The 26,723-nt window shown below is 23.9% G+C and overlaps 12 protein-coding genes across 12 annotated transcripts; 5 read left to right on the top strand and 7 right to left on the bottom strand.

The window, feature by feature from the left end:
* Nucleotides 1-124: 124 nt before the first annotated feature.
* On the bottom strand, nucleotides 125-851 carry DICPUDRAFT_88906 (uncharacterized protein; the record flags this gene model as incomplete). The annotated part of the gene is made up of 2 exons (XM_003290282.1): nucleotides 125-634; nucleotides 705-851. 2 exons carry the CDS (start codon nucleotides 849-851, stop codon nucleotides 125-127), a joined length of 657 nt encoding a protein of 218 aa, XP_003290330.1.
* A 230-nt stretch (nucleotides 852-1,081) lies between these two features.
* Nucleotides 1,082-4,698, bottom strand: DICPUDRAFT_98658 (uncharacterized protein; the record flags this gene model as incomplete). The annotated part of the gene is made up of 4 exons (XM_003290281.1): nucleotides 1,082-3,883; nucleotides 3,917-4,002; nucleotides 4,079-4,328; nucleotides 4,397-4,698. The coding sequence occupies 4 exons, from the start codon at nucleotides 4,696-4,698 to the stop codon at nucleotides 1,201-1,203; spliced, it is 3,321 nt and encodes a 1,106-aa protein (XP_003290329.1). The 3' UTR covers nucleotides 1,082-1,200.
* A 1,015-nt stretch (nucleotides 4,699-5,713) lies between these two features.
* On the top strand, nucleotides 5,714-6,480 carry DICPUDRAFT_154833 (uncharacterized protein; the record flags this gene model as incomplete). The annotated part of the gene is made up of 2 exons (XM_003290290.1): nucleotides 5,714-6,010; nucleotides 6,070-6,480. The coding sequence occupies 2 exons, from the start codon at nucleotides 5,714-5,716 to the stop codon at nucleotides 6,478-6,480; spliced, it is 708 nt and encodes a 235-aa protein (XP_003290338.1).
* A 222-nt stretch (nucleotides 6,481-6,702) lies between these two features.
* Nucleotides 6,703-7,370, bottom strand: DICPUDRAFT_20813 (uncharacterized protein; the record flags this gene model as incomplete). The annotated part of the gene is made up of 2 exons (XM_003290280.1): nucleotides 6,703-6,924; nucleotides 7,008-7,370. Coding segments are annotated over 2 exons (585 nt in total), but the record flags the coding sequence as incomplete, so codon positions are not given.
* A 561-nt stretch (nucleotides 7,371-7,931) lies between these two features.
* DICPUDRAFT_154831 (NAPRTase) lies at nucleotides 7,932-12,009 on the bottom strand (the record flags this gene model as incomplete). The annotated part of the gene is made up of 2 exons (XM_003290279.1): nucleotides 7,932-9,644; nucleotides 11,899-12,009. 2 exons carry the CDS (start codon nucleotides 12,007-12,009, stop codon nucleotides 7,932-7,934), a joined length of 1,824 nt encoding a protein of 607 aa, XP_003290327.1.
* An 887-nt stretch (nucleotides 12,010-12,896) lies between these two features.
* On the bottom strand, nucleotides 12,897-14,525 carry DICPUDRAFT_6820 (uncharacterized protein; the record flags this gene model as incomplete). The annotated part of the gene is made up of 2 exons (XM_003290278.1): nucleotides 12,897-13,232; nucleotides 13,533-14,525. Coding segments are annotated over 2 exons (1,329 nt in total), but the record flags the coding sequence as incomplete, so codon positions are not given.
* A 318-nt stretch (nucleotides 14,526-14,843) lies between these two features.
* On the bottom strand, nucleotides 14,844-15,407 carry DICPUDRAFT_81065 (uncharacterized protein; the record flags this gene model as incomplete). The annotated part of the gene is made up of 1 exon (XM_003290277.1): nucleotides 14,844-15,407. The coding sequence occupies one exon, from the start codon at nucleotides 15,405-15,407 to the stop codon at nucleotides 14,844-14,846; it is 564 nt and encodes a 187-aa protein (XP_003290325.1).
* Nucleotides 15,408-15,644: 237 nt separating this feature from the next.
* Nucleotides 15,645-16,869, bottom strand: DICPUDRAFT_49131 (uncharacterized protein). The gene is made up of 2 exons (XM_003290276.1): nucleotides 16,130-16,869; nucleotides 15,645-16,038 (listed from the first exon to the last, which is right to left on the bottom strand). The coding sequence occupies exons 1-2, from the start codon at nucleotides 16,815-16,817 to the stop codon at nucleotides 15,650-15,652; spliced, it is 1,077 nt and encodes a 358-aa protein (XP_003290324.1). The 5' UTR covers nucleotides 16,818-16,869; the 3' UTR covers nucleotides 15,645-15,649.
* Nucleotides 16,870-17,895: 1,026 nt separating this feature from the next.
* On the top strand, nucleotides 17,896-19,254 carry DICPUDRAFT_81063 (uncharacterized protein; the record flags this gene model as incomplete). The annotated part of the gene is made up of 4 exons (XM_003290289.1): nucleotides 17,896-18,218; nucleotides 18,298-18,707; nucleotides 18,785-18,910; nucleotides 18,980-19,254. The coding sequence occupies 4 exons, from the start codon at nucleotides 17,896-17,898 to the stop codon at nucleotides 19,252-19,254; spliced, it is 1,134 nt and encodes a 377-aa protein (XP_003290337.1).
* Nucleotides 19,255-20,721: 1,467 nt separating this feature from the next.
* On the top strand, nucleotides 20,722-22,767 carry DICPUDRAFT_37207 (uncharacterized protein; the record flags this gene model as incomplete). Its single annotated transcript, XM_003290288.1, has 3 exons — nucleotides 20,722-21,148; nucleotides 21,203-21,519; nucleotides 21,760-22,767. The coding sequence occupies 3 exons, from the start codon at nucleotides 20,722-20,724 to the stop codon at nucleotides 22,765-22,767; spliced, it is 1,752 nt and encodes a 583-aa protein (XP_003290336.1).
* Nucleotides 22,768-23,071: 304 nt separating this feature from the next.
* On the top strand, nucleotides 23,072-24,374 carry DICPUDRAFT_49129 (proteasome subunit alpha type 5; the record flags this gene model as incomplete). Its single annotated transcript, XM_003290287.1, has 3 exons — nucleotides 23,072-23,172; nucleotides 23,385-23,565; nucleotides 23,688-24,374. 3 exons carry the CDS (start codon nucleotides 23,072-23,074, stop codon nucleotides 24,132-24,134), a joined length of 729 nt encoding a protein of 242 aa, XP_003290335.1. The 3' UTR covers nucleotides 24,135-24,374.
* A 915-nt stretch (nucleotides 24,375-25,289) lies between these two features.
* DICPUDRAFT_81060 (uncharacterized protein) lies at nucleotides 25,290-26,714 on the top strand (the record flags this gene model as incomplete). Its single annotated transcript, XM_003290286.1, has 3 exons — nucleotides 25,290-25,394; nucleotides 25,459-26,472; nucleotides 26,550-26,714. Coding segments are annotated over 3 exons (1,284 nt in total), but the record flags the coding sequence as incomplete, so codon positions are not given.
* Between the last annotated feature and the right edge of the window lie 9 nt (nucleotides 26,715-26,723).

Genomic DNA, 26,723 nt, shown 5'->3' with positions numbered 1-26,723 from the left:
AAAATTTAATATTATTAAAAATTAATTATATGTGTTATATAATACAGTTTAACATTTAAATATTTATATATACATTTTAAAAAAAAATTATTACTTTAAACTTTAGTTTTTATTTCTTGTATTTTTATTTTAAAATTGGGTGTTTTTTTAAAAATGATGGTGATGGTGGTGGTAGATTAATTAAAATTTCTTCTTTTTTCTTATAATATGTAATTGAAAAATCAAAGTTATTTTGATCGTCTTTTGGGTGGTGATGTTGTGAAACTTGAATCCATTTAGATTTCTCTTCTTCGCTTGGGAATGGGTTATAAACTACAACATCTGTATCATCGATATGTGTATCTATATCTGTAATAATTAATTCATGGGTATATGGTTGTGAGGTTTCATAGATACCTTTACCACCAACAATGTATACTAAATCGGTTTTTAATGTATTGTCAGCATAATGAATACCGTCTTCAACTGTTGGTACTACTACATAACTTGCACCTTTTTCTGTTACACCTTTTTCATATTCTGGTAAATCAATCTTTTTGTTCTCTCTAAGGTTCATAAACTCCTCTTTCTTTGATACTATAATGTTAAATCTATTAGGTAATAAATCACCAAATGCTTCAAGTGTTAATCTACCCTATAAATATAAAATGTATATTAATTATTACAAATTTTTTTTTTTTTTAATTAGATTAATAGATATATACAATAATACAAGGAAAGCCATGAGTTGTTTCTTTAAAATGTTTAAGGTCTTTTGGTAAATGCCATGGTAACTCACCAAGCTTTGATCCTTTTGGGTTGGAGCCTATAACAAAATTTTTAGAAACTGCTACAATAATCGATATTTTCATTTTTATAGAGAATAAAAAAATAAAAAAAATAAAAAATTTTAATTTTTTTTTTTATTTTTAAAAATTAAAAAAAAAGCACAATTAATATATAAAAAGTGTAGTTATTATTATATTCGTTTAGAATTTTAATATTTTCCAAAATCCCGCTTTAATATCTTTTTTATATAGTTTCCACCAAAATTTTTTTTTAATACGAAATATCAAATAATATTTTTTTCTCACCTTTTTTTATTAACATTCAATAAAATAATACATATTATTTTTATTTTTATTTTTATTTTGAATTACAAGCAAATCGTTTTGCAAAAAAACTGAGTTATGTTATTTATTTTATTCGAGCGCTAGAATGCTAAAGTTTTATTGAATATTCTATATCACCATATTTGAATGGGTTTTGAAGTTCATTTGGTGAGTAGGTGTGGAAGAAATCTATATCATGGGCTATCGAACTATCAATTTCATCAAGTTCGAATACCTCTTCAGATTCCTCGCTATCGTTATTATCGCCGTTATTATTTTTAATATATTGGTCAAAATTTCTTTTGTTATTATTATTTAAATTTATGCTATTATAATATAATGATTTGTCATTGTTAATTGATTTTCTTTCGAATTCTATATAATTTAAATTATTTGATGGCTTAAAATTGTATAGCTTGACAAGGTTCCAGTTTATTATTATCGGATATTTTGTTATATATTGATCATTGATTTTGAAACCTCTAATGATTAACCTTTTAACTGATGGATGCTTGAAAGATATGGTCTTGAAAATTTCAGAGAAAACATATTCTTCATGTGAATCGAAAGTACGTATTTCCATTTTAATGGTTTCTAGATTTACTGCTAAACCCTCGAAAATATTTAAGAAATATAATACTGCATTTGTTTTATAATCCAACATAAACTGAATATATTTAATTGACTTTAATCTTTCTTTACTATGTGGGTTCTCTTTGAATGCTTTCATTTGTTTCTCTACTAAATGATCTGCCATAGTATGAAGAGCGAATGAATTGATATTTTGCATATAGCTTGAATGGTAATATTTTAAAAAGTTTAATGAATCTGTGGCCACCTTTTTAACTAGTGTGTTTTGTTGGTTTAGATCTTTTAAAATTCCATGCTTGAAGCTATCAGACTGACCGGCATAGGCGTGAATTCTAAATTTTAATTGTTTTTCATTTGATAGTTTTATGAAATCTGACCAATTTGAAATGATTTGGCAAAACAATGGCCTCATATTAATCTTTTTTAGTGATTTCATTTCGATTAAATGCTGAATATCCTTTGGTGAAAAGCCCAGACTACCTCTACCTTTGATCTTTAATATTTCGACTGAAGTAAATAGGTATTTTAGTTTTGAAAAATCTAAACATTTGCTATAGACACCGCCTGGTGTAGTAATTTGGTGAATTTTAATATATTTTACTTGTGATGGCTTTAGTAGTGAATAGTTCCCTATTATATTCTTTACATTGTAGATATGTAATAGTATTTTGATTGGTACACATGTTGAGTTATTCATAATGTCAATTGTATTTTGATAAAATCTCTTTGATACTAACGCTATTGATAACTTTTCTTTGGTTTTGGTGTGTTTATCATTTAATAATAAAATTAAAATATATTGATGTAAATAACTTGATAGTATAATGGTACCTTTATCTTGATTTTGTTGGCTATAATGTGTGTGATTTATATTTAGCTGTAAATTATTAAAATTTATATCATTATATTGTTGATATTTTATGTGATAAACTTTTGATTGTTGAATTTTTGAATAAAATTGGTGCATTAGATATTTGTTTATGTAATCCATTGGTAAAAGTGATAAAAAATGATGGAGTTTTCTTTCTATAAACATTTTTTTAACTGGTGCAATGCCTTTATCAATACTTGAAAGCATTACTTCTAATATTGGTTCTCTATCAACCATTTTATCTTTGTATAGGCAGGTGAAAGCGGTCTCGAAATAGTCCAATAGTAGTTCCGAGTCTTCAATGTTTAGTACGTCAGGATCCCATTCATTTTCAATATACTCTTCAGCTCTGTAGATTTCTTGCAATATTCCCAATCTACAGTATGGATCTAGTATTTGACAACCCTCAACAAACATATCTAGGAACCTAAAGAATGAAAATTGTAATTTTAGGCTTGAACAAAGTTTGATACAAATATTTATAAATTCTTTTAGCCCCAACGGAACACAAATTCTACCTAGTGTTGAGAGTGATTTTGTTACTCGTTTTAGCTGAATGTCTCTAATAAGTTTTTCAACTAATTTTAAATCCATTATTCCATTTTCTAAAAATGAGCAGATTAAAAAATTATATTTTAATTTGATTAAATCTATTGTTGGTTCCTTTTTATTTGGACTGGTTTTTGGGTTTATTGTTTTCTGTACTATGGTGAATTCTTTACTAGTCTCTTTAGTATTGTCTTTTATAGTAAATGTGTAATCCTCTATATATTCAGATTCTCCCTCTTCATGTTCTTGTTCCTCATCATCAGAGTCTGATTCTTCTAAATAGTTTGTACTATCTTGTTTTTTTTCTGGTAAATTTGTTTGGACCTCTTCATCATCATTGATATCATCGTCTCTGTCCCATGGCTTTAGGATTTCTACCCTAAACATATAGTCACGTAAAGGTTCTATTAGATATTTTTTATAGTGATTCTGTAGCTGCTTTATTACATTCACAATATCCAACAGTATAAAACTATTATCTACTACCGATGTTGCTAAACTATTATCAATACTATTATATATTGGTATTATTATTAGCAATGTGTCTATGTATGATTTTAAAAAGTGATCTGATATTATGATTTTATAATCTGGTACTTTATATCTAAAAGTGAATGCCATATCACTGCTTTTATAGTCGCACATTATTTTTTGAAATGAAAAGAAACTATCTGATGATCCTTGACTAAAACCTAATAACTGATTAAACAAATTTAAATTCTCTTGTTTTTCACAACTGCTAATGGGGTGGTTTATACTATTATTGATTCTATTTAGTTGGCTATATAAATGTAAAATAGAAAAAAAAATATACATATGACCCAAATCAAAAGGTAGTTTTTTGAACTCTTCATTTTTACAAAATTCTTTTATTTTATTTAAAATTTTAACCATAGGTTCCTAATTATTATAAAATGAAGAAATTATTAATATTATGATTGGGTTCAATGAGTAGTAGTTAGGTGGTTATATTTACTTTACACAATAAATGCGAGTTATGTTTAATTAGACCATACACTATTAAATAATTATCAAATGATGGAGGTCTTTCTTCAGGGTTATCTTTTTCATTGCCTAAAGATATTGAACATTCTAATTGATTTACAACCAAACTATATATAAATTCCTCTTGCTCTTCTTTGTTCTTATAATTTGATGCTACATAATTATCATATCTACACGCTATATACATTTCTTTGTTTTGATCTTTAAAATTTTCAATAATTCTTTAAAAGAGATGTTATTATTAGTTTTAATAAAAAGTAATTGATTTTTTATAAAAACTAATACATACTTTTTTATATTTACAAATTGTTGATTAGTGGGTGGTATTGTTTTGTATAGTTTAAAATTAAAATTATTTGCATAGGCATTTTCAAATAAATATTCTATAAATTGTTTATATTTTAAATACATATATCTCTGTTTTTCTATAATTTGATCATTATTGTTACTATTACTGTTACTGTTGCTGTTACTATTGTTATTATCGCTGTTACCTCCACCCACCGGTATTGTATTTGATAAAAAAAATGATATTGTTTTATTTAAATCTAAATTTATATCATATTGGTTTATTTCTATATTCTCTTCCATTTTTTATAGCTATTTTGTTAGAATATTTTAAAAAAATAGTAAAGAAAAAAAAGCAATTGGTGGTGTATAAAATAAAATAAAAAAAAGTGTGTAAAATTGAATTATTTTAAAAACTTTTATTTTATTTTATTTTATTATTTTGTTTTTTAGCTGGGAACTATACAATTTAAAAAAACTATTTGTTTATCATTTGTTTTTTATTATTTTAATGGAAAAAAAAAAAAAAAAGTTAATTATTGTTTCGAAATAAAGAATAAAAAAAAGTTAAAAAAAATTTATAAAAAATATAAAAAAAAAATTAATTTTTTAAAAAAAAACATATCTATTTTTTTTTTTTTAAAAAAGTGTGTGTTTATGTGTTGGGTGTTTAGTGTTTTTGAGATAAATATAGAAATAATTATATTAAAAAAATATATTAATTGTATAATTAATAAAAAGAATATTCTTTTAGAATCAATCGATGTAAAGCCGTTTCATAAAATTTAAAAATAAAAATAGAAAAATAGAAAAATTGAATTTTTTTTTTTTATTATTCGAATTTTAGTATTTTAATAAATTGTTATTTTTTTACCCTTAATGGGGGCAACCAACCATGTAAATCTGAAATATTAGTTTCGATTATTTAGAGAATCAAATGGTTTTTTTTTTCAATTCGAAATTTTCAGACCATTGATAAATGAATATTAAAAAAAATAATTTTATAATTTATTTGAATTTTCTTAAGAAAATTAATATAAAAATAAAAATGATTGCATTAAAGTTATTGATTAATATTTTTAAATTTATATAAATATATATTTATATTGTGTGTTTTAATAAATAATTTTTTTTTTTTTTCTTTTAAAAAAAAAATTAAATAAAATAATGAAAATTTAATTTTAAAAAAAAAATTTACCCAGTTTTTATTTTTGCGTTTTAAAACAAAATTAAACATTTTTTGTTTCTTTAAATAATAACAAATATAACAAAAAATAGATAAATTAATAAAATAAATAAATAAATAAATATTAAATAGATGGACACAGTTAGAGTTAATTATGGTTTGGATGGATTCGAATTAACATATCCATCATCATTTAAAGGGGCAATAGAACCAACTGAATTTGAAACTACTATTCGTACTTTAAATTCAAAAGTAGGAGAAATTAAAATTCCCAAAATATCATATATTTTTGTTATACCACTTTTGGTTGGAATCATTATGCTATTTATGTACATGAATGAAAACCAAACAAAAACTGTGATAGGTGGTATCATCATGTCAATTGGTTTAGTGGGTGGTGCTTTTTTTTCAATTCAACATGCAGTCGCCGTAAGTGACGATAGTTTGAAAATAACTAAATATCAATTTACTAATCATTTATTCAATAGGTAAATTCCAGATTAAATGGCGAAATAAAAACTATAAACGAACATTTTTCAGAAAGAAGAATTTCATGGTCAGTAAAATCAGAAACAATTTATGAGGAGGTGGATATTGATGAATATGAATTCCATAAAAGCAATAAAGCATACAGAAACTCACTTTCATTTGACCACAAAGGAAAACCAATGAAAAAAAAAACAAGAAAATACCTATTGATTACTTTTCCAGCACAAACCCAACAAACCCAACAGGATTTACCACAATTTACTTTTATACCAGATAGCGGTAATATGAATAATATATATGATAGCAATATAAATAATATGGATTATAATAATAATTTTAATAATAATAATTTTAATAATATGAACTTTACAAATAATAATAATAATAATTTTAATAATAATTACCATTAAACTCATGTTTAATATATACTTGTTTTTAGTTTAAAAAAAATCTTGTAAATAAAAAATAACTATTGAATATATCGATTATAATAACGAAAAAAAAAAAAAGTTATTTGTTTATAAAGTTTTTATTTTGTACAGGAATTTTTCAAATTGTTTCTTTTAGAAATCCATTGAAATTGAAACATTTGGATTATTGAAGTTATTGACTTGGAAATTTTGGTTAGATGCTGGGAATACAATTAAAATAAAGTAAACAGTAGTACGTTTCATTGGACGACCGTTTTTATCATAGACAATACCATTTCGGTAAGCTTTGTTATTTTTATGTACTTCGTATTCATGTGGATCAACATATTCTTCAACAATTTCAGTTTCTAAAGTCCATTTAATTCTTCTTGAAGCATAATGCTTATTAATGACTGTTAATTCTTTTTTAATTTTATTTGTAACCTAAAGTATTAATAAAAAATGAAATAACGGGGTTAAAATATGAAAATTAAAATATTAATTTTTTTTTAAAATAATATACATACTCCTTTTTGGAAAATACACATGCCAATACCAAAAGCAATGCAACCAACGAAAGTAAAGGCTATACCGATACCAATAAAAACTGGGCCATTTGAATCATAAGTATCTTGATTACTTGGGTCTGCTGATGCAAACTTGGCAAAACCAGCAATGCATAAAATAACACCAATAAGGACAGGAATAAAGCAAAAAAACAATTTCTTTGGCATTTTAGTTTCAGTTTTTGAATTTAAAGTTCTAATAGTAGTTTCAAATTCGTTTGGTTCCATAACACCATATAAATTTTGTGGGTATATTTCTTGGAAAGTACCGAAACCACTACAACAACCTTCATCTCTTTTTGCTTTAACTTTAGCAGAATTCATTCTTTATTTATTTATTTATTTATTTATTTATTTATTTATTTAATTAATTGTGTATTGATAAAAAATTTAAAAAATAAAGCAATCAGTTTTTAAATTTATATTTTTCGCATTTTTTCATTTACGAAATTTTTTATTTTTTTTTTATTTTTTTTTTATTTCCATTCTGGCAATCTCAAGAAAAGCAAACAGTAACACATTAAAATTTGAGGAATAAAAAAACTTTTTCTTATTTTTTAGGAAAAATTAAACCATTTTTTTAAAAATATTTTCAAAGCCATCTTGATGACAGATTTAGTTTAGGTTGTAAAGAAAAAAAAAAAATTTCTTTAATCCTTTGTTTTATTCTGTGATCGTGCAGAAACTTTTTTTTTTTCCTTTGGTTTCTAAAAAAAAAAAAAAAGAATTTTAATAATATTTGTAAAATTGTAAAATAGGAGCTAAAACAATAATATCCCTGTAATAATCATTTTATTATTTTTAATAATAATAAACTCCGCCCCAAAAAAACAATAATAAACAGTATTATTAATTATTTAAAATAAATCGCATTTTATTATTTTATTATTTCATTTCTTTGATTGGCACTGATTGTAACCATAAATTATGAAGTGTATCATAAAGTTCTTTTGTTATACTAACTTTATAAGGAGTTGGATTACTATTACGAAGGTGATCTTCTCTAATTTTTGAAATTTGATCAAAGCAATAGTTTCTGATTTCTTCTAAAGATGGGAGGTCGATGGTTGGTTTACCATTTTGGAACACTATATGGTGAAGCTTTTCAACTTTTTGAGGGGTAACAATAACTCTTTTTTGTTCCTCGAATGGATGAAGGCATAAAACACGTTTACCAACCTCTGGGATTTGTTTTTCATGATCAGCGGCATTTTGGCTAATTAAAATATCAACAAGTGGATGTCCTTCACCGCCATATAAACGATAAGCTTCTTTTCTACCTGGTAAAGTGATTTTATTTGCTTCATGTGAAAGCTTAATACGAGGTGAGCCATTGATTTCGACCAATTTATAAACACATCCTAAAGCTGGTTGGGCTTGGCAGGTAACGAGGTTAGTACCAATGGCAAAGACATCGATTTCATGGCCTTGTCTATTTAGTGCTATGATAGTTGGTTCGTTGAGATCATTTGAGGCAACAATTTGGAATTTAGCAAAATAATCTAAATGGTACTTTTCACCGACTTCTTTAAACATTTTTCTTGTGGCTTTTGAAAGATATGATAAATCACCACTATCCAAACGAATACCAACTGCTTTATAACCAATTTTATTTAATGCCAAAGCTACACAAAGGAAATTTGGAACACCAGAAGCAAGAGTATCGTATGTATCTACCAAAGCAACTAAACCATTTGGGAATGTACGAGCATAGGCAACAAAAGCAACTAATTCGCTTACAATAGTTGTGGTGTAGCCCAACTCATCACGAAATTGCATTGCTAATTCCAAGAGATTATGAACTTTACCATTTTTATCTTTTATTGTAGGATCGTGTAATTCTTCTGATTTACTGTAGCTAGTTACAAATGAATGAGCATGAGTACCACGGATTGGAATACCAAAGAAACAATAGGCTAACACATTTGAAGTACCATCAGCACCCCCTAAATAAGAGTAACGTGAAGCAGACATTGCCCCATCAGGTCCTTGGGCTCTTCTTAAACCAAACTCTAGCATTACTTTATCTTTACCAACAGCAATACGATGACGTGCGGCATTAGTGGCTACCAAACTAGCAAAATTAATTAAACATAAAAGTGTAGTTTCAAACAGTTGACATAAAATCATTGGACCTTCGACACGAAGCAAGGGAATTCTTGGGAACACAACACTACCCTCCTTAATGGCATATAAGGTAACTTTTGATGAATCTAACTTGCCAAGATATTCTAAAAACTCTTCGTCACATTCTGGGATCATTTCACGAATATGATTTAAATTTTCTTTGGTATAGTGAAAATCATTTACAAATCTGATTACCTCTTCTAAACCTGCAAAAACTGTAAATTCGCCACCAAATGGTGATTTTCTAAAATACAAATCAAATACTGATGGGATTTCGTGTCTATTATTCTTCCAAAGTGAATATGCCATCGTAATTTGATATAAATCTGTTAACATTGGACCAACAAATCCATTTAATGGTTTCATTTTACCCTTTGACTCTTCATCTTCATAAACATAATTTACTGTAGTTGCTCTTTTTAATTCTCTAACAATATTACTGTTTGTAGTTCCATTTGATTCGTCGATTTTCTAAAAAATAAAATAAAAAAATAAAATATTTATTAGTTTATAAATTTATTAATTATGTAATTATAATTTTATTAAAATGAAAAAAATTAATACCTTTCTTTTAAGTGGGGTGCTAGATTGATTTGACATTTTGAATTTATTATTTTTAAATTAAAACTGTTTTTTGGTGCACAATATTTTTATAAAAAAGAAAAGTTATTTTTATCTTTTCAATTAAAATTTTAATTTAAAAAATATATATAAATTATAAAAGTGGAAAAAAAAAAAAAATTTTGATGATAAAATTAAATAATAATATTATCTTTTATTTGTATAACTATGATTATTAATATTGCAATGGTAAAAATATTAAAAAAAAATTAAAAAACAATTTAATTTTCAAAAAATTAAAAAAAAAAAAAAAAAAAAAAAAAATTTTATTAAATTAAAAAAAAATTAATTTTTTTCCAAATAAATTATTAATTATTTTTTTTTTGTCATTTATTCGAAAGTTTTAAAAGAACTTGGCACTTATACTTTTTAAGTATTTTGATGATTCTTTTTGTTTTTTGGGTGATTGTTATTTTAAGTATAATTGATCGTTATGATTATTTGAATAGTAAAATTATTAATATTATTATTATAGATTCGATTGTGACTATGCATTCTGTATTCATGGGTAGAACATTACATACTCTACCCCTGGGTTTAAAATTTGACAGTATACTATTTATGGAGCCGTCTAAATTAAAAATATTGTATATTTTGGTAAAATAAAAGTGAGCTCCCAACAAAAGTAGCAATCTGCATTATTTTAAACAACGATGGAAGAACCCGGACAGGGTGTTGAATTAAATTTTTTTTTTAAATTATATGTTTGAGTATGACAATTCTGAAGTTGGAGCTTTAAGTACTTAGTTTTTCAATAGCAACTTCTTAAACTTGAACCCATCAGATACTATTTTCTTTGGGAAGCCATATTAAATATATTTGAAAAAACTATTCAGGATGTTTCTCTAAAACTAGTTTGTATATAACTGAAAATGAGCTCTATCATGGTGAAATGTATGTGCAGGTATAATATATAAAAATATCTACAAAACATTGCAATGAAATGAGTGTGTGAAAGTTTATAAAAAAACAAATAAAAATGAAAAACTTGAAAAAATTTAGTTGATAGGGCCAGACAGGAAATGAGTTCAATAAAATTTAAGCTTGACTGTATACAAATGACTTTTTGATTAAGATAGCTTGTAAAGAATAGCCTCATTGTGTTGAATTTATTAGTTTGACTAATTAAATTGAATATTTGTTTTAATTATTAATATTGTTTGTTGTAATTGGTGATTATATTCAAAAAAATAATTATTATAACTATAAAAATTTACTAAATATATGGGTCTAAAGATTAACAGAACTTCTCTTTGTATAGACAAATTTAAAATCAAAATCGAAAAGTAAAAACAAAAGTTGAAAAAACATGAAATTATATATAAATTTGGCTTGAAACAAAAATCTTGTTCTGAAAATTAAAGTAATTCTTAAACTAAATAAATATTAGAATATTAGTTTATATTTAAATATAACTATGTAAATATTATCATTATAGTTACATAATAATTTATTATTTATTTGGATTGGTAATTCCTTTATCATTTTTTGCCTTTCAGATTGCTTCATTAAATAAAGATTTATTTTCACCTCTTGAATAAAAAGTCAGGACTAACTTGTACCAATATTTTAATAATTTGTTGTCGTCGTATGGTAAAATTATAATAAAATGAATATAGATAGTTATATGGGATGAAATATAAGGATGTATAAAAACATGCAATGTAATTTTATTTATAAAAATATTTTAAATAAAAAAGGGAAGAAAAAAATAAAATAGAACTATATAAAAAAAAAATTAATTAAATTGAGTATAAAATAATTATATATATAATTGAACTGGTGTGGACCTTTGGGTTGTATTGTATGCAAAAGACTACTACTGAAAGCTTTGATTTTTAATGAATAAATAAATAAAAAAAAATAAAATTTATAAAAAAAAATAAAATAAAAAATATTAAAAAAAAAATTAAATTATTTTTTTTAGAATAAAATATATAGATTGATGTTTATTATTAAAAGGTGAAAAATGTGTTATTTAAATTTTTTTATTAAAATATATATTTTTTCTTTAAATGAGTGAAATACATTATTATATGCAGTGGAAAATGGGTGAAATTTATAAAAAAAATATATTATATATTTAAAAAGGGAAATTATTTACCATTATCAATAATTCTAAACAAAATAAACCTAATTTCTCATTAACTTTTGACCTAAGTTTAGATTGTTTGAAAAAGTAGGTTAGTTCTTCATCTATAATAAATATTTCCATGATAATTGGTAAAACTAATCATAATTTTTAGTATCAAAATAACTAATTATTTAAAATAAAGGAAAAAATATAAATATATTATTTAGTTTAGGTATAATTATAACTGTTATATTCATTTAATTCCAAAATGAATATGAATACATTACAATTTTGGTAATAGTAAGATTATGAAATCTTCGGGAAGATACCTGCATAATAAAAATCGCCTAGACATGGGATCGAACCATGGACCTAGCGGTTAACAGCCGCTCGCTCTGCCTACTGAGCCATCCAGGCTTTTTTGAATAAAAATATAAATCCAGCCCTCCTGGTCAAAATAAAATTTAAAAAATCAAAATTAAATTGCTAAAAATTCTTTTAAAAATAAATTAATAAAAGTCGTGTTAACCTTTGCACCATTCTTATTGAAAGGGTAAGTGGTTAGAAATTAATACAAAATACTCATCCTTTTTTAAAATAAATATTGACTTTTTAAAAATGGTTACAGTTGTAAAGTTTATGATAAAATTATTTGAATTTAGAATAAATAAATTACAAGTCAAAAAGTTAAATTAAAAAAATAATTTATATAAATATTTCTAACCGAGTATTTTATTTCAAGGAAAACAAAGAATTTCTTATTTCAAACTTTCAATGATAATTTAAAAAAAAAAAAAATGAAATGAAAATAAATATATTTTTATGTGTTAAAACTAAGTTAAATAAATGGTTCTTTTTTTAAATTTAAATTAATTTATTTCATCAATTTTTCTTTTTTTATCTTTTTTGGCTTGTATTTCCTTATTATTTTTATTATTATTATTGCTGTTGTGGTTATTATTTTTATTATTTACATTTTCAATATTGATTTTATTATTACTATTATTAATTTTATCACCATTTGTATAATCAATTTTTTCAAATAAAGCAACGAAAAAACCAATTGTAAAATCTTTTGATGGGGTCATTCTGATTGAGTATTCTGAATTTTTATAAATTGGTAAACCTCTACTATGATTCCAATGAGGTAAAATATTTACTACTCTCCATTTTTCACCATCTTTATTTAACTCTTTAATAGCACGTTCTACTACATCCTCATTTTCTACTTGATGAACTGAACATGTTGAATATATTACCTTTTTAACGTTTGGGAATGCAAAGGCATGCTGAATAATAGATAATTGGAAATCTGCTAATAACTTTACACGTTTTTCTTCCTCTAATTTTTCCTCTGAATCCAACTCTTCTTTTGATTTGATGGGTACTTTAGAATTTGTGTTTGCTGCATTGGTTTTTAGTTTTTTATTTGGCCCACCACCTTGCTGTTTTAATAATTTCTTTTTTTCTTTTTTTAAATCCCTTTTGCTTAATCCCAATGGATTTGATTGTGCTGACTTATCACTACCTTTGCTAGTATTACTACTATTACGAGTCTCCATTTGATTAAAAATATCATTTAAATCCTCATCATTTTCATCAATTGATTCGATATGGTCGCCACCTGAATATTTTGTTGGTAATAAATAGTCTAAACGATTAACAATACCAGAACCTGAGCACGAAGGGTCACAAAGGATATATTCTACGTCTTTGAATTTTGGATCGTCATGTTTTAAATTTAAAAAACTATCGTTGATTGCTTCAATATTTTTACAGAGAGATCTTTTTGTAAGCTTTATTAAGGTACCACAACGTTTTTGATCTTTTTCAATAGCATAAACTTTACCAGTATTACCCATTTGAGCAGAAAGTAAACTTGTTTTATTACCTGGAGCAGAGCAACTATCGATACAAACTGAGCCTTTTGGTGGTGATAAAATAAAGGATGGTAAACAACTTGCTTTATCTTGAAGGATAATATGACCATTTTCGAGCATTTTGTGGTCATGTAAATCTATAGAGTGGTGGAACACAAGTATCTCTTTGAAATCTGGATCTTGATAAAACTCCTTTTCACCCAATATAATATTTGATTGCTCTTCGACTGTGCCATCTTCTTTTTTAATTAATTTTTTTGTTAATGGTGGTTGCTGAGCCAACATTTCATAGCCTTCACTTTTAAATTGATCAATTGCCTCTTGAACAGCATTTACTCCTTGCAATGTATTGACTCTGACATAACGTGGCAATGTAATTGGATATCTGATATGGTCTGGTAATAGATCTATATTCTCCTTGCACCTCTTTTGAATCTTTAAACGGGCCAATGCTGAATTTATTTGGGTTTGATATTGTAATAAAGTCTTCTTTGCATGACCGCCACCCTTGATCGATTGATGTGCACTAAATAGTAATTCGTATATCATTACAATCATTAAGCTATACTTCATAGTTTTATTCTTTTTATACTCTTTATCTAAATTGGGTGTCATCTCTATTACCTGATCCACAACACTTTTATACTTTAATGTCTCGCACACTAATGCATAACATGTTTTTGAAGTTTTAACATTAATGTTCCTATTATAAGTCAACCCTTTAATTGAACCCTTTTTTAAAATTAACTTTTCTATAACCTCCGATGCCTGTTGATAAAAATCACACATCCTTCTAATATATAATATAAAAATAAAAATGAAAAATAAAAATGAAAAATAAATAATAATTAAAAATTATAATCTTTTTTTTTTTCGTTTTTTTTTTTTTAATTTTTTTTTTAAAATTTAAAATTTTTTAAAAGTAATAATATGATTTTTTTGGTAATAATATTTTATATAATTACTAAAATTAAATTATTGATAAATTTAGTTTTTTTAAAAAAAAAAAAAAAAAAACTATGATTATAGTTTTGTTTTTTTTTTATATTTATATATTTTATTAAAAAAGTTTTATTATTATTACTATTATTTATTTTAATTTGAATTATTTAAAAATAATTTCTTTGAAGATTTGATGGTTGGGTCTTTTTTCTTTAATTGTATGTTTTCTTTTGGATTTGTTTTGGTTGGTGGAGTATCAGTTAAAAATTGGATTAATTCAGGTTGTTCGTCACGGGTATCGACTAATAAAGCGATTTTTCTAAGATCTTCTGGTAATTCCATAACAGCATCAAATTGGTATCTTAATTTTTCAACTTCTTCTTGATCTCTTCTTTTTGAAATATCTTTAGAGTATTTTTCATATTCGTAAATGATTTTTCTTAATTTAACTTCTTCTTCTGATCTTTTAGTGTTGATTTGATCTGGACGTCTAAATTTTTGTGTAAAACCTGAAATAATTTTTTGATATGAACCTTTTGATACTTTAATATCGTATTTTGAAATATTGTCATTACCACCTTCTTCTTCTTCGCCCTTGTTTCTTCTTGATTTTTTTTGTTGTTTTGGTGCTGTTGAGTAAGATGCTATATTGTTAACATTTTTGCTAATGCTATTTATAATGATTGATTTATTAATCTTATTTATTGATGTTAACATTTTTTGTATATAAAATATTTAATAATATATTATTATTATTTAAATTGCTTAATAGGTTAATTTAAATTATAATTTTATGAATATGAATTTTGATTATTATTATTTTATTTACAACACACAAAAGAAAAAAAATAAAAAAAATAAAATTTAAAAAAAATAAAAATTTTTTAAAAAAAAAAATGAAAAAAAAAAATAAAAAAAAAATAAAGGTGAAAAACGAAAAATAAAAAAAAAATTAATATTTAAACAAAGTCAAATTCCTTTGAAATATTTATTGTATTATTATCTATAATGTTTGGAGGATATTTTAAATGTTTTATATAACTTGTTTCTTCTTTAACTACTTTTAAATATTTTTTGAAAAATTCGCTATTATCATTTTTGTTCTCTATGGTGGCACTAAATTCAACTTTTAAAAATCTTGGGTTGTCTTGAGAAAGTTGGTCCATTTTAAAATTGGTTTTGATTATTTGGTTTGGTTCTATTGGTATTGATGTATCAAAATAATATAAACTTTGTTTCCAATGAGTTTCATCTGAGAATGGGGATGTGGATAATACAATCTCTTTATCGTTTTCATTTGCTTTTGGAAAAGTTACATCAAACCACACAACAAACCCATTTAATGTCGCTATTTGTTTTTTTTTTAAAAAAAATTATAAAGAAAATTAATATCATTTAAAATCAAAAAAAAAATTTTAAAATTAAAATTAAATAGTTACCATATTGATTCGATTTGAAAATATATTCAAGGTTCTTATTGTTAAATATTTCCAACGGGTTGTTTTGGACTAGCTTTGAATTAAATTGATTTGTAATTAATGGAGTTGATGATAATAGTAGTTGTGGGGGTATGATATCAATGATTGGTAATGAAAATTCATTTTCTATAGATTTGTGAATTAATGATGATAGGTCCAGACTGTAGGAATTGTTTTGCCATAATTCAATTTTTTGATCAATGATTTCGCTATCTGTAAATGGGCATAGGTATATTTTAGAATTACTTGGATACATTTGACCTGATTCTTTTAACCATTTATCTCTTGCATATAATACTGAAGGAAGCATATTTTCATATAATAAACTGTATCCCATCCACTCTGAAATAATAACATCTACTTTTTCAGGCAATTCTATATCTTCAACCCTTGAGTGAAATAATGTTATCTTTTCTTCAAATCCATTGTCCCTAATTAATTGTTTTGCTATTAACGCAGTATCGCTTGCTTCTACACTATACACTCTTTTGGCACCTGCTTGAACACAAAAAAATGACAATATACCTGTACCAGCACCCACATCTAAAACAACCTTATCTTTAAAATGCTCTTCTTTATTTTGAAAAATTGCCTTTCTATATGTATCGGTTCTAATTTTATCTGATATCATTTGTTCATGAATACCCATTGATGAATATCCTTTAAAATAGTATTTATCATGTTGTTGTTGTTGTTGAAATAGATTTACATTATTTTCAGTTTTTTGTTTTTTGCTATTATTATTATTGGTTTCAAATAACATAATTATAATATTATTTTTGGATTGCGCGTAATTTATATTTAAATAAACTAAAAAATTTAAAAAAATTTTAAAAAAATTAATTTTTTTTTTAAAAATAATGAAAAAAAAATTTCTATTTTGGAATTGCATAAATTGGTATCCAATTTCACCAAAATTAATTTTGTGGGTTCCAACCAAACCTTTGAAAACTATTCATAATAATAAAGTAATATAAAATGATACTAAATGTGAAAATTTAACTGGCCAATACCACACAATCTAAAATTAGATATTGGTCGAGTCTGTGCATTTCATAAAATTCAAAGTTTTCATTTATTCAAAAAAAAAAAAAAAAAAAAAAAAAAAGTAGATCTGGTTGAAAGATTTGGTTGAAAATGTGAAACAAAAAAATTAAAAAAAAATAATTAAAAATAAAAAAAAACTTTTTTTTTTTTCAACGTCGTTGAGAAAATATTATTTATCATTTAAAATATAATAAATTGTTCGCTCAACCTCTTTTTTTTAATTTTTTTTTTATTTTTTTCGGCTAAATCCATATGACATACAAAAAAAATTGATGAAAAAAAATAAAAGTTTTTTTTTAAAACCAACCAATCTAAATTAGATATTTTTTATGATTGTTATTTTTTTTTTTTTTTTATTTTTATTTTTTTTATTTTTGGTTTACTAAGAGGTTAACATTATGTGGGGTGGGAAAACTCTCATTTCTGTTAAGATAAACATAAGGTGAAATTTTTACCATTATTTTTTATTTTTATTTTTATTTTTATTTTTTATTTTTTTTTTTTTCAATTAATTTTTTCCAATACTTACCATACATTTGTTGGTTGTGGTTTTAGTTTTTATTATTTGAAACATTATAAATAAAACACGTATAATAATAAAATTAATTTTTTATTATAAACAACAGCAACAACAAAACTATTAATTTAAATTAAAAATAGAAATAAAAATAGATTAAAAAATGGTTATAACAACTGGTGAAGCTACAGACAAATTGCTGTATTCCTACATGGGAATAAGGATATTGGTGTATATTGTATTTTTTATATTGAATTCGTTTCAAACGTTTCTAGAAGGTCGAACATTATGGAGAAAAAAACAAAAAACCACCACAAGATTTTATATATTTTTAAGTATGGCGGGTTTTACAATGTTTAGAATTTTATCAACTGCATTTTTTTATCCAGAAAAAGACGAATATAAATCAGGAACATTAAGCTTTTTCTTTTTTACATTTGGAACCACATGTATTTTTATTACCTGGGTTTTCATTTTACATTTTTGGTAAATTTTTCAAATTTAAAAAAATAATTATTTTAAAATAATTCATATTAACTTTTTTAAATTTAAATTTATATTTTAGGTTATTAATAATGTATTCATTTTTTGTATCAGACGAAGTAAAATTGGACAAATTGAAGCCTATCAATTACTCAACATTTATATTTGTTACAGTTTTGGTTATATATCAAATCACCATTGCAACACTTTCATTATTGGTGGATCTTCAATTTGCCGAAGCTGTTTGTTTTGTAGTTTTATTATTGATTTATTGTACTTTAATTATTGTAAATGGTTCGATTTTATTAAAGAGCTTAAAAAAACATAAAAAAAACAGTCCATTCGAACACTATAATCAAATGATTTTTAAAACTAAAGTTTTATTGGGAACTTTAATTTGTGTTTTCTCTTTTACCATCATCGAAGAAGTCGTATTTCAACTTGTAGTTCCAGACACATTCGGCAATCATGTCGCATATTTATTTGTAACAGGTAATTATTTTCAGTAGTATTTTAAAATTATTATAATTTTATTAAAATTTTAATTTTTTTTTTGATAAAAAAAATAGGTGTGGTAGATACAACACAGATGATTATAGTAATGGCAGTTTTAGCAAATGGCCACTTTTCACATTATATATTATTTAAAAGAGTCAAAACTACATCTTACAGCTCAGCTGATAAAACAAGTCATGGTATGTATTAAATTAGTTCATAACTTTTTTTTGAATAGTTTAACTAATTTTTTTATCAATTAAATTAAGAATCTGGGTCAAGAGGTACCAAAAAAACACAACCATCATACGATGTCAGTGGTAGAGCATCGATGTCTGTAGAGTATTCTTTAGATATGGACACATTCCAACCCTCATCTCTTACAATGAAAAATAATAATAGTGGTAGTAACCTCAATAACAATAATAGTAGCAATAGGACATTTACAAGTGTTGTAGTTAGTAACGATGAAAATGATACACCCACAAGTTCAGTAAATAGTAGCAGCAGTGAGGTTACAATTAATGTTACTACAGAACAATAATCACCAATAACTATATATTTACATTCATATATCTCATTTTATTTATAAAATCAAACCAAATTTATTTATTCAGATTTCTTTTACCTCCTATTAATTGTAATGGGTTATTACAATAAAAATTAGGAAATACAATACCTATATACAGTATATATTTCGTGGTAGTGGGTAAATTTAAAAAAAATAAAAATAAAACCATAAAATTGTATTTTTAATTATTTATTCATTTAATTTGATTAGGAAAAAACGTTCCTAATTCATATTGTTATAATAAAAATAAGTTAAAAAAAAAACAAAAAAAAAAAATACTTGGGTGGGGGTTATATCTCGGATAATAATTTAATTAATTAATTAATTTATAAATTAATTAAACAGTTTGTAATTTAACCCCACCGATTTTTTTTTTTAAAATTCATTGTTATCTCCTTTTATTATTTTTTGTTTATTTCCTAAAAATCAAATCAAACCTCGATGATCATACATTAATCAAGATAAAATAGCACATAAAATTTTTTTTTTGTCTTTTTGTTTTCTTTTTTTTTTAAGATTCAAAATAAACCACCAACCATATATCATTTTTAGTGGTTTAACATAAATCAACAAACTAAAATTAATAATTCATTAACTATATTTTATTATATTTAATTAATTAATTAAAAATCATTATAAGAAAAAAAGGGAATTTTGGATGGATTATCCCAAAAAAAATAAAATAAAATAAAGAAAAAAAAAAAAAAAATTATTTTTTTTTAAAAATTTATTTTGTTTTATTTTTTTTTCATTTTTTATTATTTTATTTTTTTATCATTTTATTTTTTGTATGTTGCATAAATATAAAATATAATAAAATATCAAAATTATCACATTATAATTTATTTATTCATTAAATTCATTATTTTTATTTATTTTATTATTTATATAAAAACTCTCACACACATCCACACACACACTCATTTTTCACACCACGTAACATTATCCACCAAAAGTTATACACATATATAAATTTATATATTTATATCATTTTATTCACACACACACCAACCTATATACTTTGATTTTAAATAATTTTATTTTTATTTTATTATTTTTTTTTTTACAATATTTTTAAATCAAACAATATACACCCAAAAAACAAATAAAACAAAAAACTTATTTCTTGCATACAAAAAAATAAAAAAATTGTAAATATCTATTTTAAATTTTATAATAATAATAAAATAAATAATAGTTTCAAACTTTTTTAATTTTTTATTTTATTTAAATTAAAATTTAAATCAAAATTAAATAAAACTTTAAAATTAAAAATTATTAAATAAAATTCTAATCCATAATTATTCATAATTTTTTTATTGTAATTATTAATAGTTTCTTTTCCTTCCCAAAACTATTATTTACTATTTATATATTTTATAAATATAGGAAAAATTTTAATTTAAAAAAAAAAAAAGAAAAAAAGAAAAAGATATAGATATGTCATCTCCATCATCTTCAATTATATCCACTTCTTTATCATCTTCAATATCATCATCTTCAATACATAATTATAACAATAGTAATAATAAACGTTATATGAACATATTGTTATTACCATTGGAGTTATTAGAAAAGATATTTAAATTTTTAGATCAAAAGACTTTATGTTCAGCATCACTTGTAAATAAAAAATTTTATAAAAAAGTAAATATAGTATGGCACACCATCGACTTATCAAAATCCTCTCATCACTTTACACACTTGCCACAAAAAATTAAAAAACTAAGCAATGTAAAAAAAAATAAAATAAGAATTTTAGAAAGTATATGTAATAATTTAATTTTAAATAATGGTTTTTTAGTACCACCTTTATCAAATAAAAATATAATATTCAAAAAGAATTATAATAGTAATAGTAGTAGCAGTGGTAGTGGTAGTGGATGTAATTCTAATAATAATAGTAGAAGAGGTAGTTTAGAATTAATCTCAAACGTAAATAATAATAGTATCAGTAGCCAAAGTAACAATAGTAATAGTTTAAATAATAGTAGTACTAATATTAACAATAATAATAACATTAGTAATAATAATAATAATATTAATAATAATAATAATAATAATAATAATAATAATAATAATAATAATAATAATAATAATAATAATAATAATAATAATAATAATAATAACAACAATAACAATAACAATAGTAATTGTATATATAAGGAAACAACATTTTTAGATGAACACTTTGATAGTAATAATAATAACAGCGCAGATAAAACACAAAATAACCAAGTATATGAAAATAATAATTATAATAATATAAATAATTTAGAAATTAGTTTTATTGATAACAATACAGGCAATATTAATAATATAAATAGTATAAATAATAATAATGAAAATGTTGTATTAGAAGAAAATTCATTACAACCAACTCAACATTTAACAAAGCAACAATTAAAGCAATTAAAAAAACAACAAAAACAGCAACAGCAGCAACAACAGCAAAATGAACCAATTAAAATCAATAAGGCATTAAAATTAGAAAAAGAAATTGAAATTAGAATTGAAAAAAGAATGGAATTGTTTTTCAAGGGATTATGCATAAGATTCCAAAGAATTGAAGTTTTGGATTTATCAGGATGCACAGAATTAAAGATGGACTCATTGATGTTGCTAGTCAAAACTTTTTCACAAACTTTAAAGAAATTGGTTACTCGTAGATGCAAATCACCAACTATTACAGATGAAAGCTTCTCAGAGATATTTGTTTATTGTAGAAAATTAACGACATTATCATTGGGTGAAATGACATCTATAGGAGACCACACTATCGAAAACGTTGTTAAAAACTGCACACAATTAGAAGCATTGGGAATAGGTCGTTGTCAACAAATTACCGATCAATCCATTTTATTGATGGCTCGTAGTGAATCATTCACTAATCGTCTTAGGGTAATTGGACTCAACCATCTATCTCATCTCAGTGACGACTCTATATTAGAGTTGGGTATGAACTCTAAAAATTTAAATATTTTTAGTGTTTGCAATTTGACACAACTCACATCCGACACTCTTTCAAAAATATTTTTAAACTGTGCAATGTTGGGTTCAATCGATTTAAGTGGTTGCATAAATGCCGATGATTCCGTATTGGACTCTATATCGATCCGATGTCATCAACTTTTCCAATTAAATATATCTAGAAATTCGAAAATCACCTCTGCTTCATTGAAAAGGGTATCTCAAAACTGTAAACTTCTCCGTATCTTATTCATAAGTAAAACCATGGTCGATGATGATTGTATCGTATCGATCATTGACAATTTAAATCATTTAGAAATTCTTTATTCCGTTCACTGCTCAAATTTAACCGATACCTCAATTAAATCAACACTCAATTTAGGAACTGAAAGATTATCAAATATGATTGTCAATTTTTCTTCATGTAGAAATATTTCAACTTCACTTTTATCAATTTTACAATCTTTAACAAAATCTTATGAAAAAGATAAATCAAATAATAATGAAGATGATTAATATTATTTTTAAATAAAACAATTAATTTATTAATTTTTCATTATAAAAAAAAAAAAAAAAAAAATTCTTTTTATCTATTTTGTGATGATCATAATTAAATATTAACTTTTTTTTCTTTTTTATTTTTTTTTTATTTATTTTTTTTTTAATTTTTTTTTTTTTTGCAATTTGTTTTTTTTTAATTTTTTTTTTGAACATAAATTATTTTTTTTTTTAATTTTTTTTTAATTTTTTTTTTATAAATTAAATAATTTTTCTGTACATATAATTTTTTTCATCATTTTTATACATATAATATAATATAATGTTTTTAACAAGATCAGAATACGATAGAGGTGTTAACACTTTTTCACCAGAAGGTAGATTATTTCAAGTAGAGTATGCACTTGAAGCTATTAAGCTTGGGTATGTTATTATAATATTTTCAAAATGATGGTGGTTGCAACAATAATATAAAGATTGATTACTAATTATTTATCTTTTTTTTTTTTTTGTTTTATTCCTATATAGCTCAACCGCGTATGTTTAATCATAATCACAATATAAATATTTTTTTTTAATTTATTTTATCTAAATCAAATAATATTTTTTTTATTAATCAATAAATATAATTATAGTATTGGTGTTCAATGTGAAGAAGGTGTTGTTTTAGCAGTAGAAAAGCGTCTTACATCACCACTTTTAGAACCATCATCAATTCAAAAAGTTGTAGAAATTGATTATCATTTAATTTGTGCTCTTTCAGGTTTAACAGCTGATTCAAGAACTATTATAGATCATGCTAGAATTGAAACTCAAGTAAATATATATATATATTATATTATATAGCAAAATTAGAAATGGTTTACATGTAAACCATAATTCATTTATACTAATTTTTATTTTTATTTTTATTTTTATTTTTTTAATTATAATTATAGAACCATAGATTTAATTATGATGAACCAATGGGTGTAGAATCATGTGTACAATCAATTTGTGATTTAGCTTTAAGATTTGGTGAAAATAGATCATCAGGTGAAGAAAGAATGAGTAGACCATTTGGTGTTGCATTATTAATAGCAGGTGTTGACGAAAAAGGACCATCATTATATTATTCAGATCCATCAGGTACATTTACACAATTTAATGCTAAAGCAATTGGCGCCGGTTCAGAAGGTGCTCAAACAACACTCCAAGAAAAATATTCAAAAACTCTTACTTTACAAGAATGCCAAAAACTTGCATTAACAACTTTAAAACAAGTCATGGAGGAAGCCATCACCACCACAAATGTTGAAATTGCAGTTATTACTAAAGCAGAAGGCAAATTTAAAATTTATGATAAAGAAGAACTTGCTGCTGTTATTGCAACTTTAACTGAATAAATAATATTAATCATTTTTAAAACAAAAACAAAAGACACAACAATAACAATAACAGTAACAATAACATCAACCCCTTTTTTTTTATTTTTATTATTTATATTCACACACCCTTTTTTTTTTTTTCAAAAATAAATTTTTTAAAAAACCACACACATCAATCAAACCAAATCCAACCAAAAATTATGTTTACATTTAAAAATAAAAATATAACAACGAAAAATTTGTTTTCATTATTTATTTTATCTTTTATTTTATCTTTTATTTTTTTATTTATTTTTTTTTTAAAACTAAACCAAAAATACCTGTATTTTTTTTAAAATTATTTTTTTTCTTTTTCTATATTTACTATACTCCCCCACTCAAACATTTCATTTTAAATCGCTTGTGGTTGTTGTGGTTGTCGCTTTGAGTGAATTTGGAAGTATTTTTTGAGAATTATTTGTATTTTCGATTATTATATTATACCTATTTTTTGGAGTGTTTGCAAAAATATTTTCAAACTGTCAAATTATACCTGGAATTGGGTTATCTCCCAGCCAACTATTTGGTTCCAATGATTTATTAACCCATATTCAGGCTAGGTTAATTCCGCAATAACAACCACTACAACCTCAACTACAACTACTTAAAACAAAAATAATAATAATATTCCCTTTACCAATCAATTCTATTTTATTCCAACCACTACTTCAATCTATAAATGGGGCCAATGATCATATTCACCACTATAATGGTAATCCTAATCATACACTGCAATTTACACACCAATAACAACATGAACAATAATAATCACCACAGCTCATCGCATCAAAATCAACACCATTCACCAACATAATCAATATTTATCCTTCATAAACTCAATTACCAATATAAATACATTTCCGAACTTTCCAAATGCACCACACCTTACAAATAATAAAATTTATTTATTTGTTAAAAAAAACCAAATTGCTCCAAAAAAAAATATATTTTTATTATTTATTTAATTAAAAAAATGACATTGAAATTTTTGTGTGGGAATATAAATTTTTTGAATTTATTTTCAATAAAAAAAAAAATCATTATAAAATTATAATTTTTTTTTTAATTTTTTAATTTTTAATTTTTTTATCATTTTTTTATTTTTTATTAGTTTTTAAACATTTATAGTATAAAATGAACAACGGGGATACAAATTCCATAAATAACCATGGTATTAAAAATGCATCAAATCTAAACCAGTATCACATCATCACTATAAAATCCCCACCACCTAATTTAGTGTATCTGTATACCAGAAAGACCCTCATCTACATTATTACCCGCAAATCTGCCGGTCGTAAAGAGAGTCTCTTTAACATCAAATACATATTTTCCATCATTACCAACACCAATTACTTCATCTCCTCCTCCATCTCCTCCTCCTGCTACAACAACAACCACCACAACTACAACTACAACTACAACAACAAATTCAAATATAAAAATACCAAAAGCACAATCACCACCAAACAATACACAACCTAACCCTCGGTCATTAAGAAGTGAGGAATTTATAAATAATATAATTCAAATTTTAGCAATATCATCTCCAAAAACAAAAAGAAATTTATACCCCTGTAGATTCCCAGATTGCTCCATTTCTATATCAAACATTCCTAAACTAAAACAACATCTAGCTTCCCATTTTAAAGATAACGTTCCTACAATGATTTTTCTATGTGAATTTGGTGACCTAGACTGTTCTTTTTCAACATCTTCAAAGGATCAAGCATTTGAGCATTTACAAAACTTTCATTGCGAATCAGGCCCGATTGATAACTTTTTTTCTACACTTAATTTAGATCTTAAAGATGAAACAGAAGAAGAGGAAAAAGAAAACTTTGACAATTTTTTAGATTCGAAAAAAAGATCTCTTGATGACATTGATAATTTAGCTTCAAATAGTAATAATAAAAAACTGAACATCAATAACAACAATAATAATTTTAATAATAATAATAATAATAATAATAATATTGACGATATTATTGACATCGATACTATCGATATTGACAATATTGATATGAATCCGCACGACAATGTAAATAGCACTCAAAACAACCAAATTAATAGGGAACTGCAGATTATTTTATCCAAAGTTAAAATCATAGATAATACCATAAACAGCATTTCAGATTTCGAACAGAAATTAATGAAACATGATTTTAATGCAATTTTAAAAAGATTCTTTAGGAACCATCCAACCATCAACAGATCAAGACTTGAAAACGATATTATAATAGAATACATTAGGTTTATAATTTTAAAATTTATATATGATAAAAATTCAAATTCGGTAATATTACCACCTCCGATGGTAAGTATTCATTTCTTTTTTATAATAAATTTATATACAATTATATACTAACAGATATTTATATTTATAATATACAGATTGAAAGTTTTTGGAAACTACATTTATTGGACACAAACAAATATCAGGAATGGTGTCAAGTTTTTAAAATGCAAATTCACCATGATCCAGGATTATACTCTAAAGGACCAACATTCAAAAAAAAAGCCTATGCCAATACTTTAAATTACTATAATTCAATTTTTGTTGGGAAA

This window comes from Dictyostelium purpureum, assembly GCF_000190715.1.
Source record: "Dictyostelium purpureum unplaced genomic scaffold DICPUscaffold_217, whole genome shotgun sequence".
Lineage (NCBI taxonomy): Eukaryota > Evosea > Eumycetozoa > Dictyosteliales > Dictyosteliaceae > Dictyostelium > Dictyostelium purpureum.
Note: the sequence above shows the minus strand (reverse complement) of the source record. Positions and strands in the feature narration are given on the sequence as shown.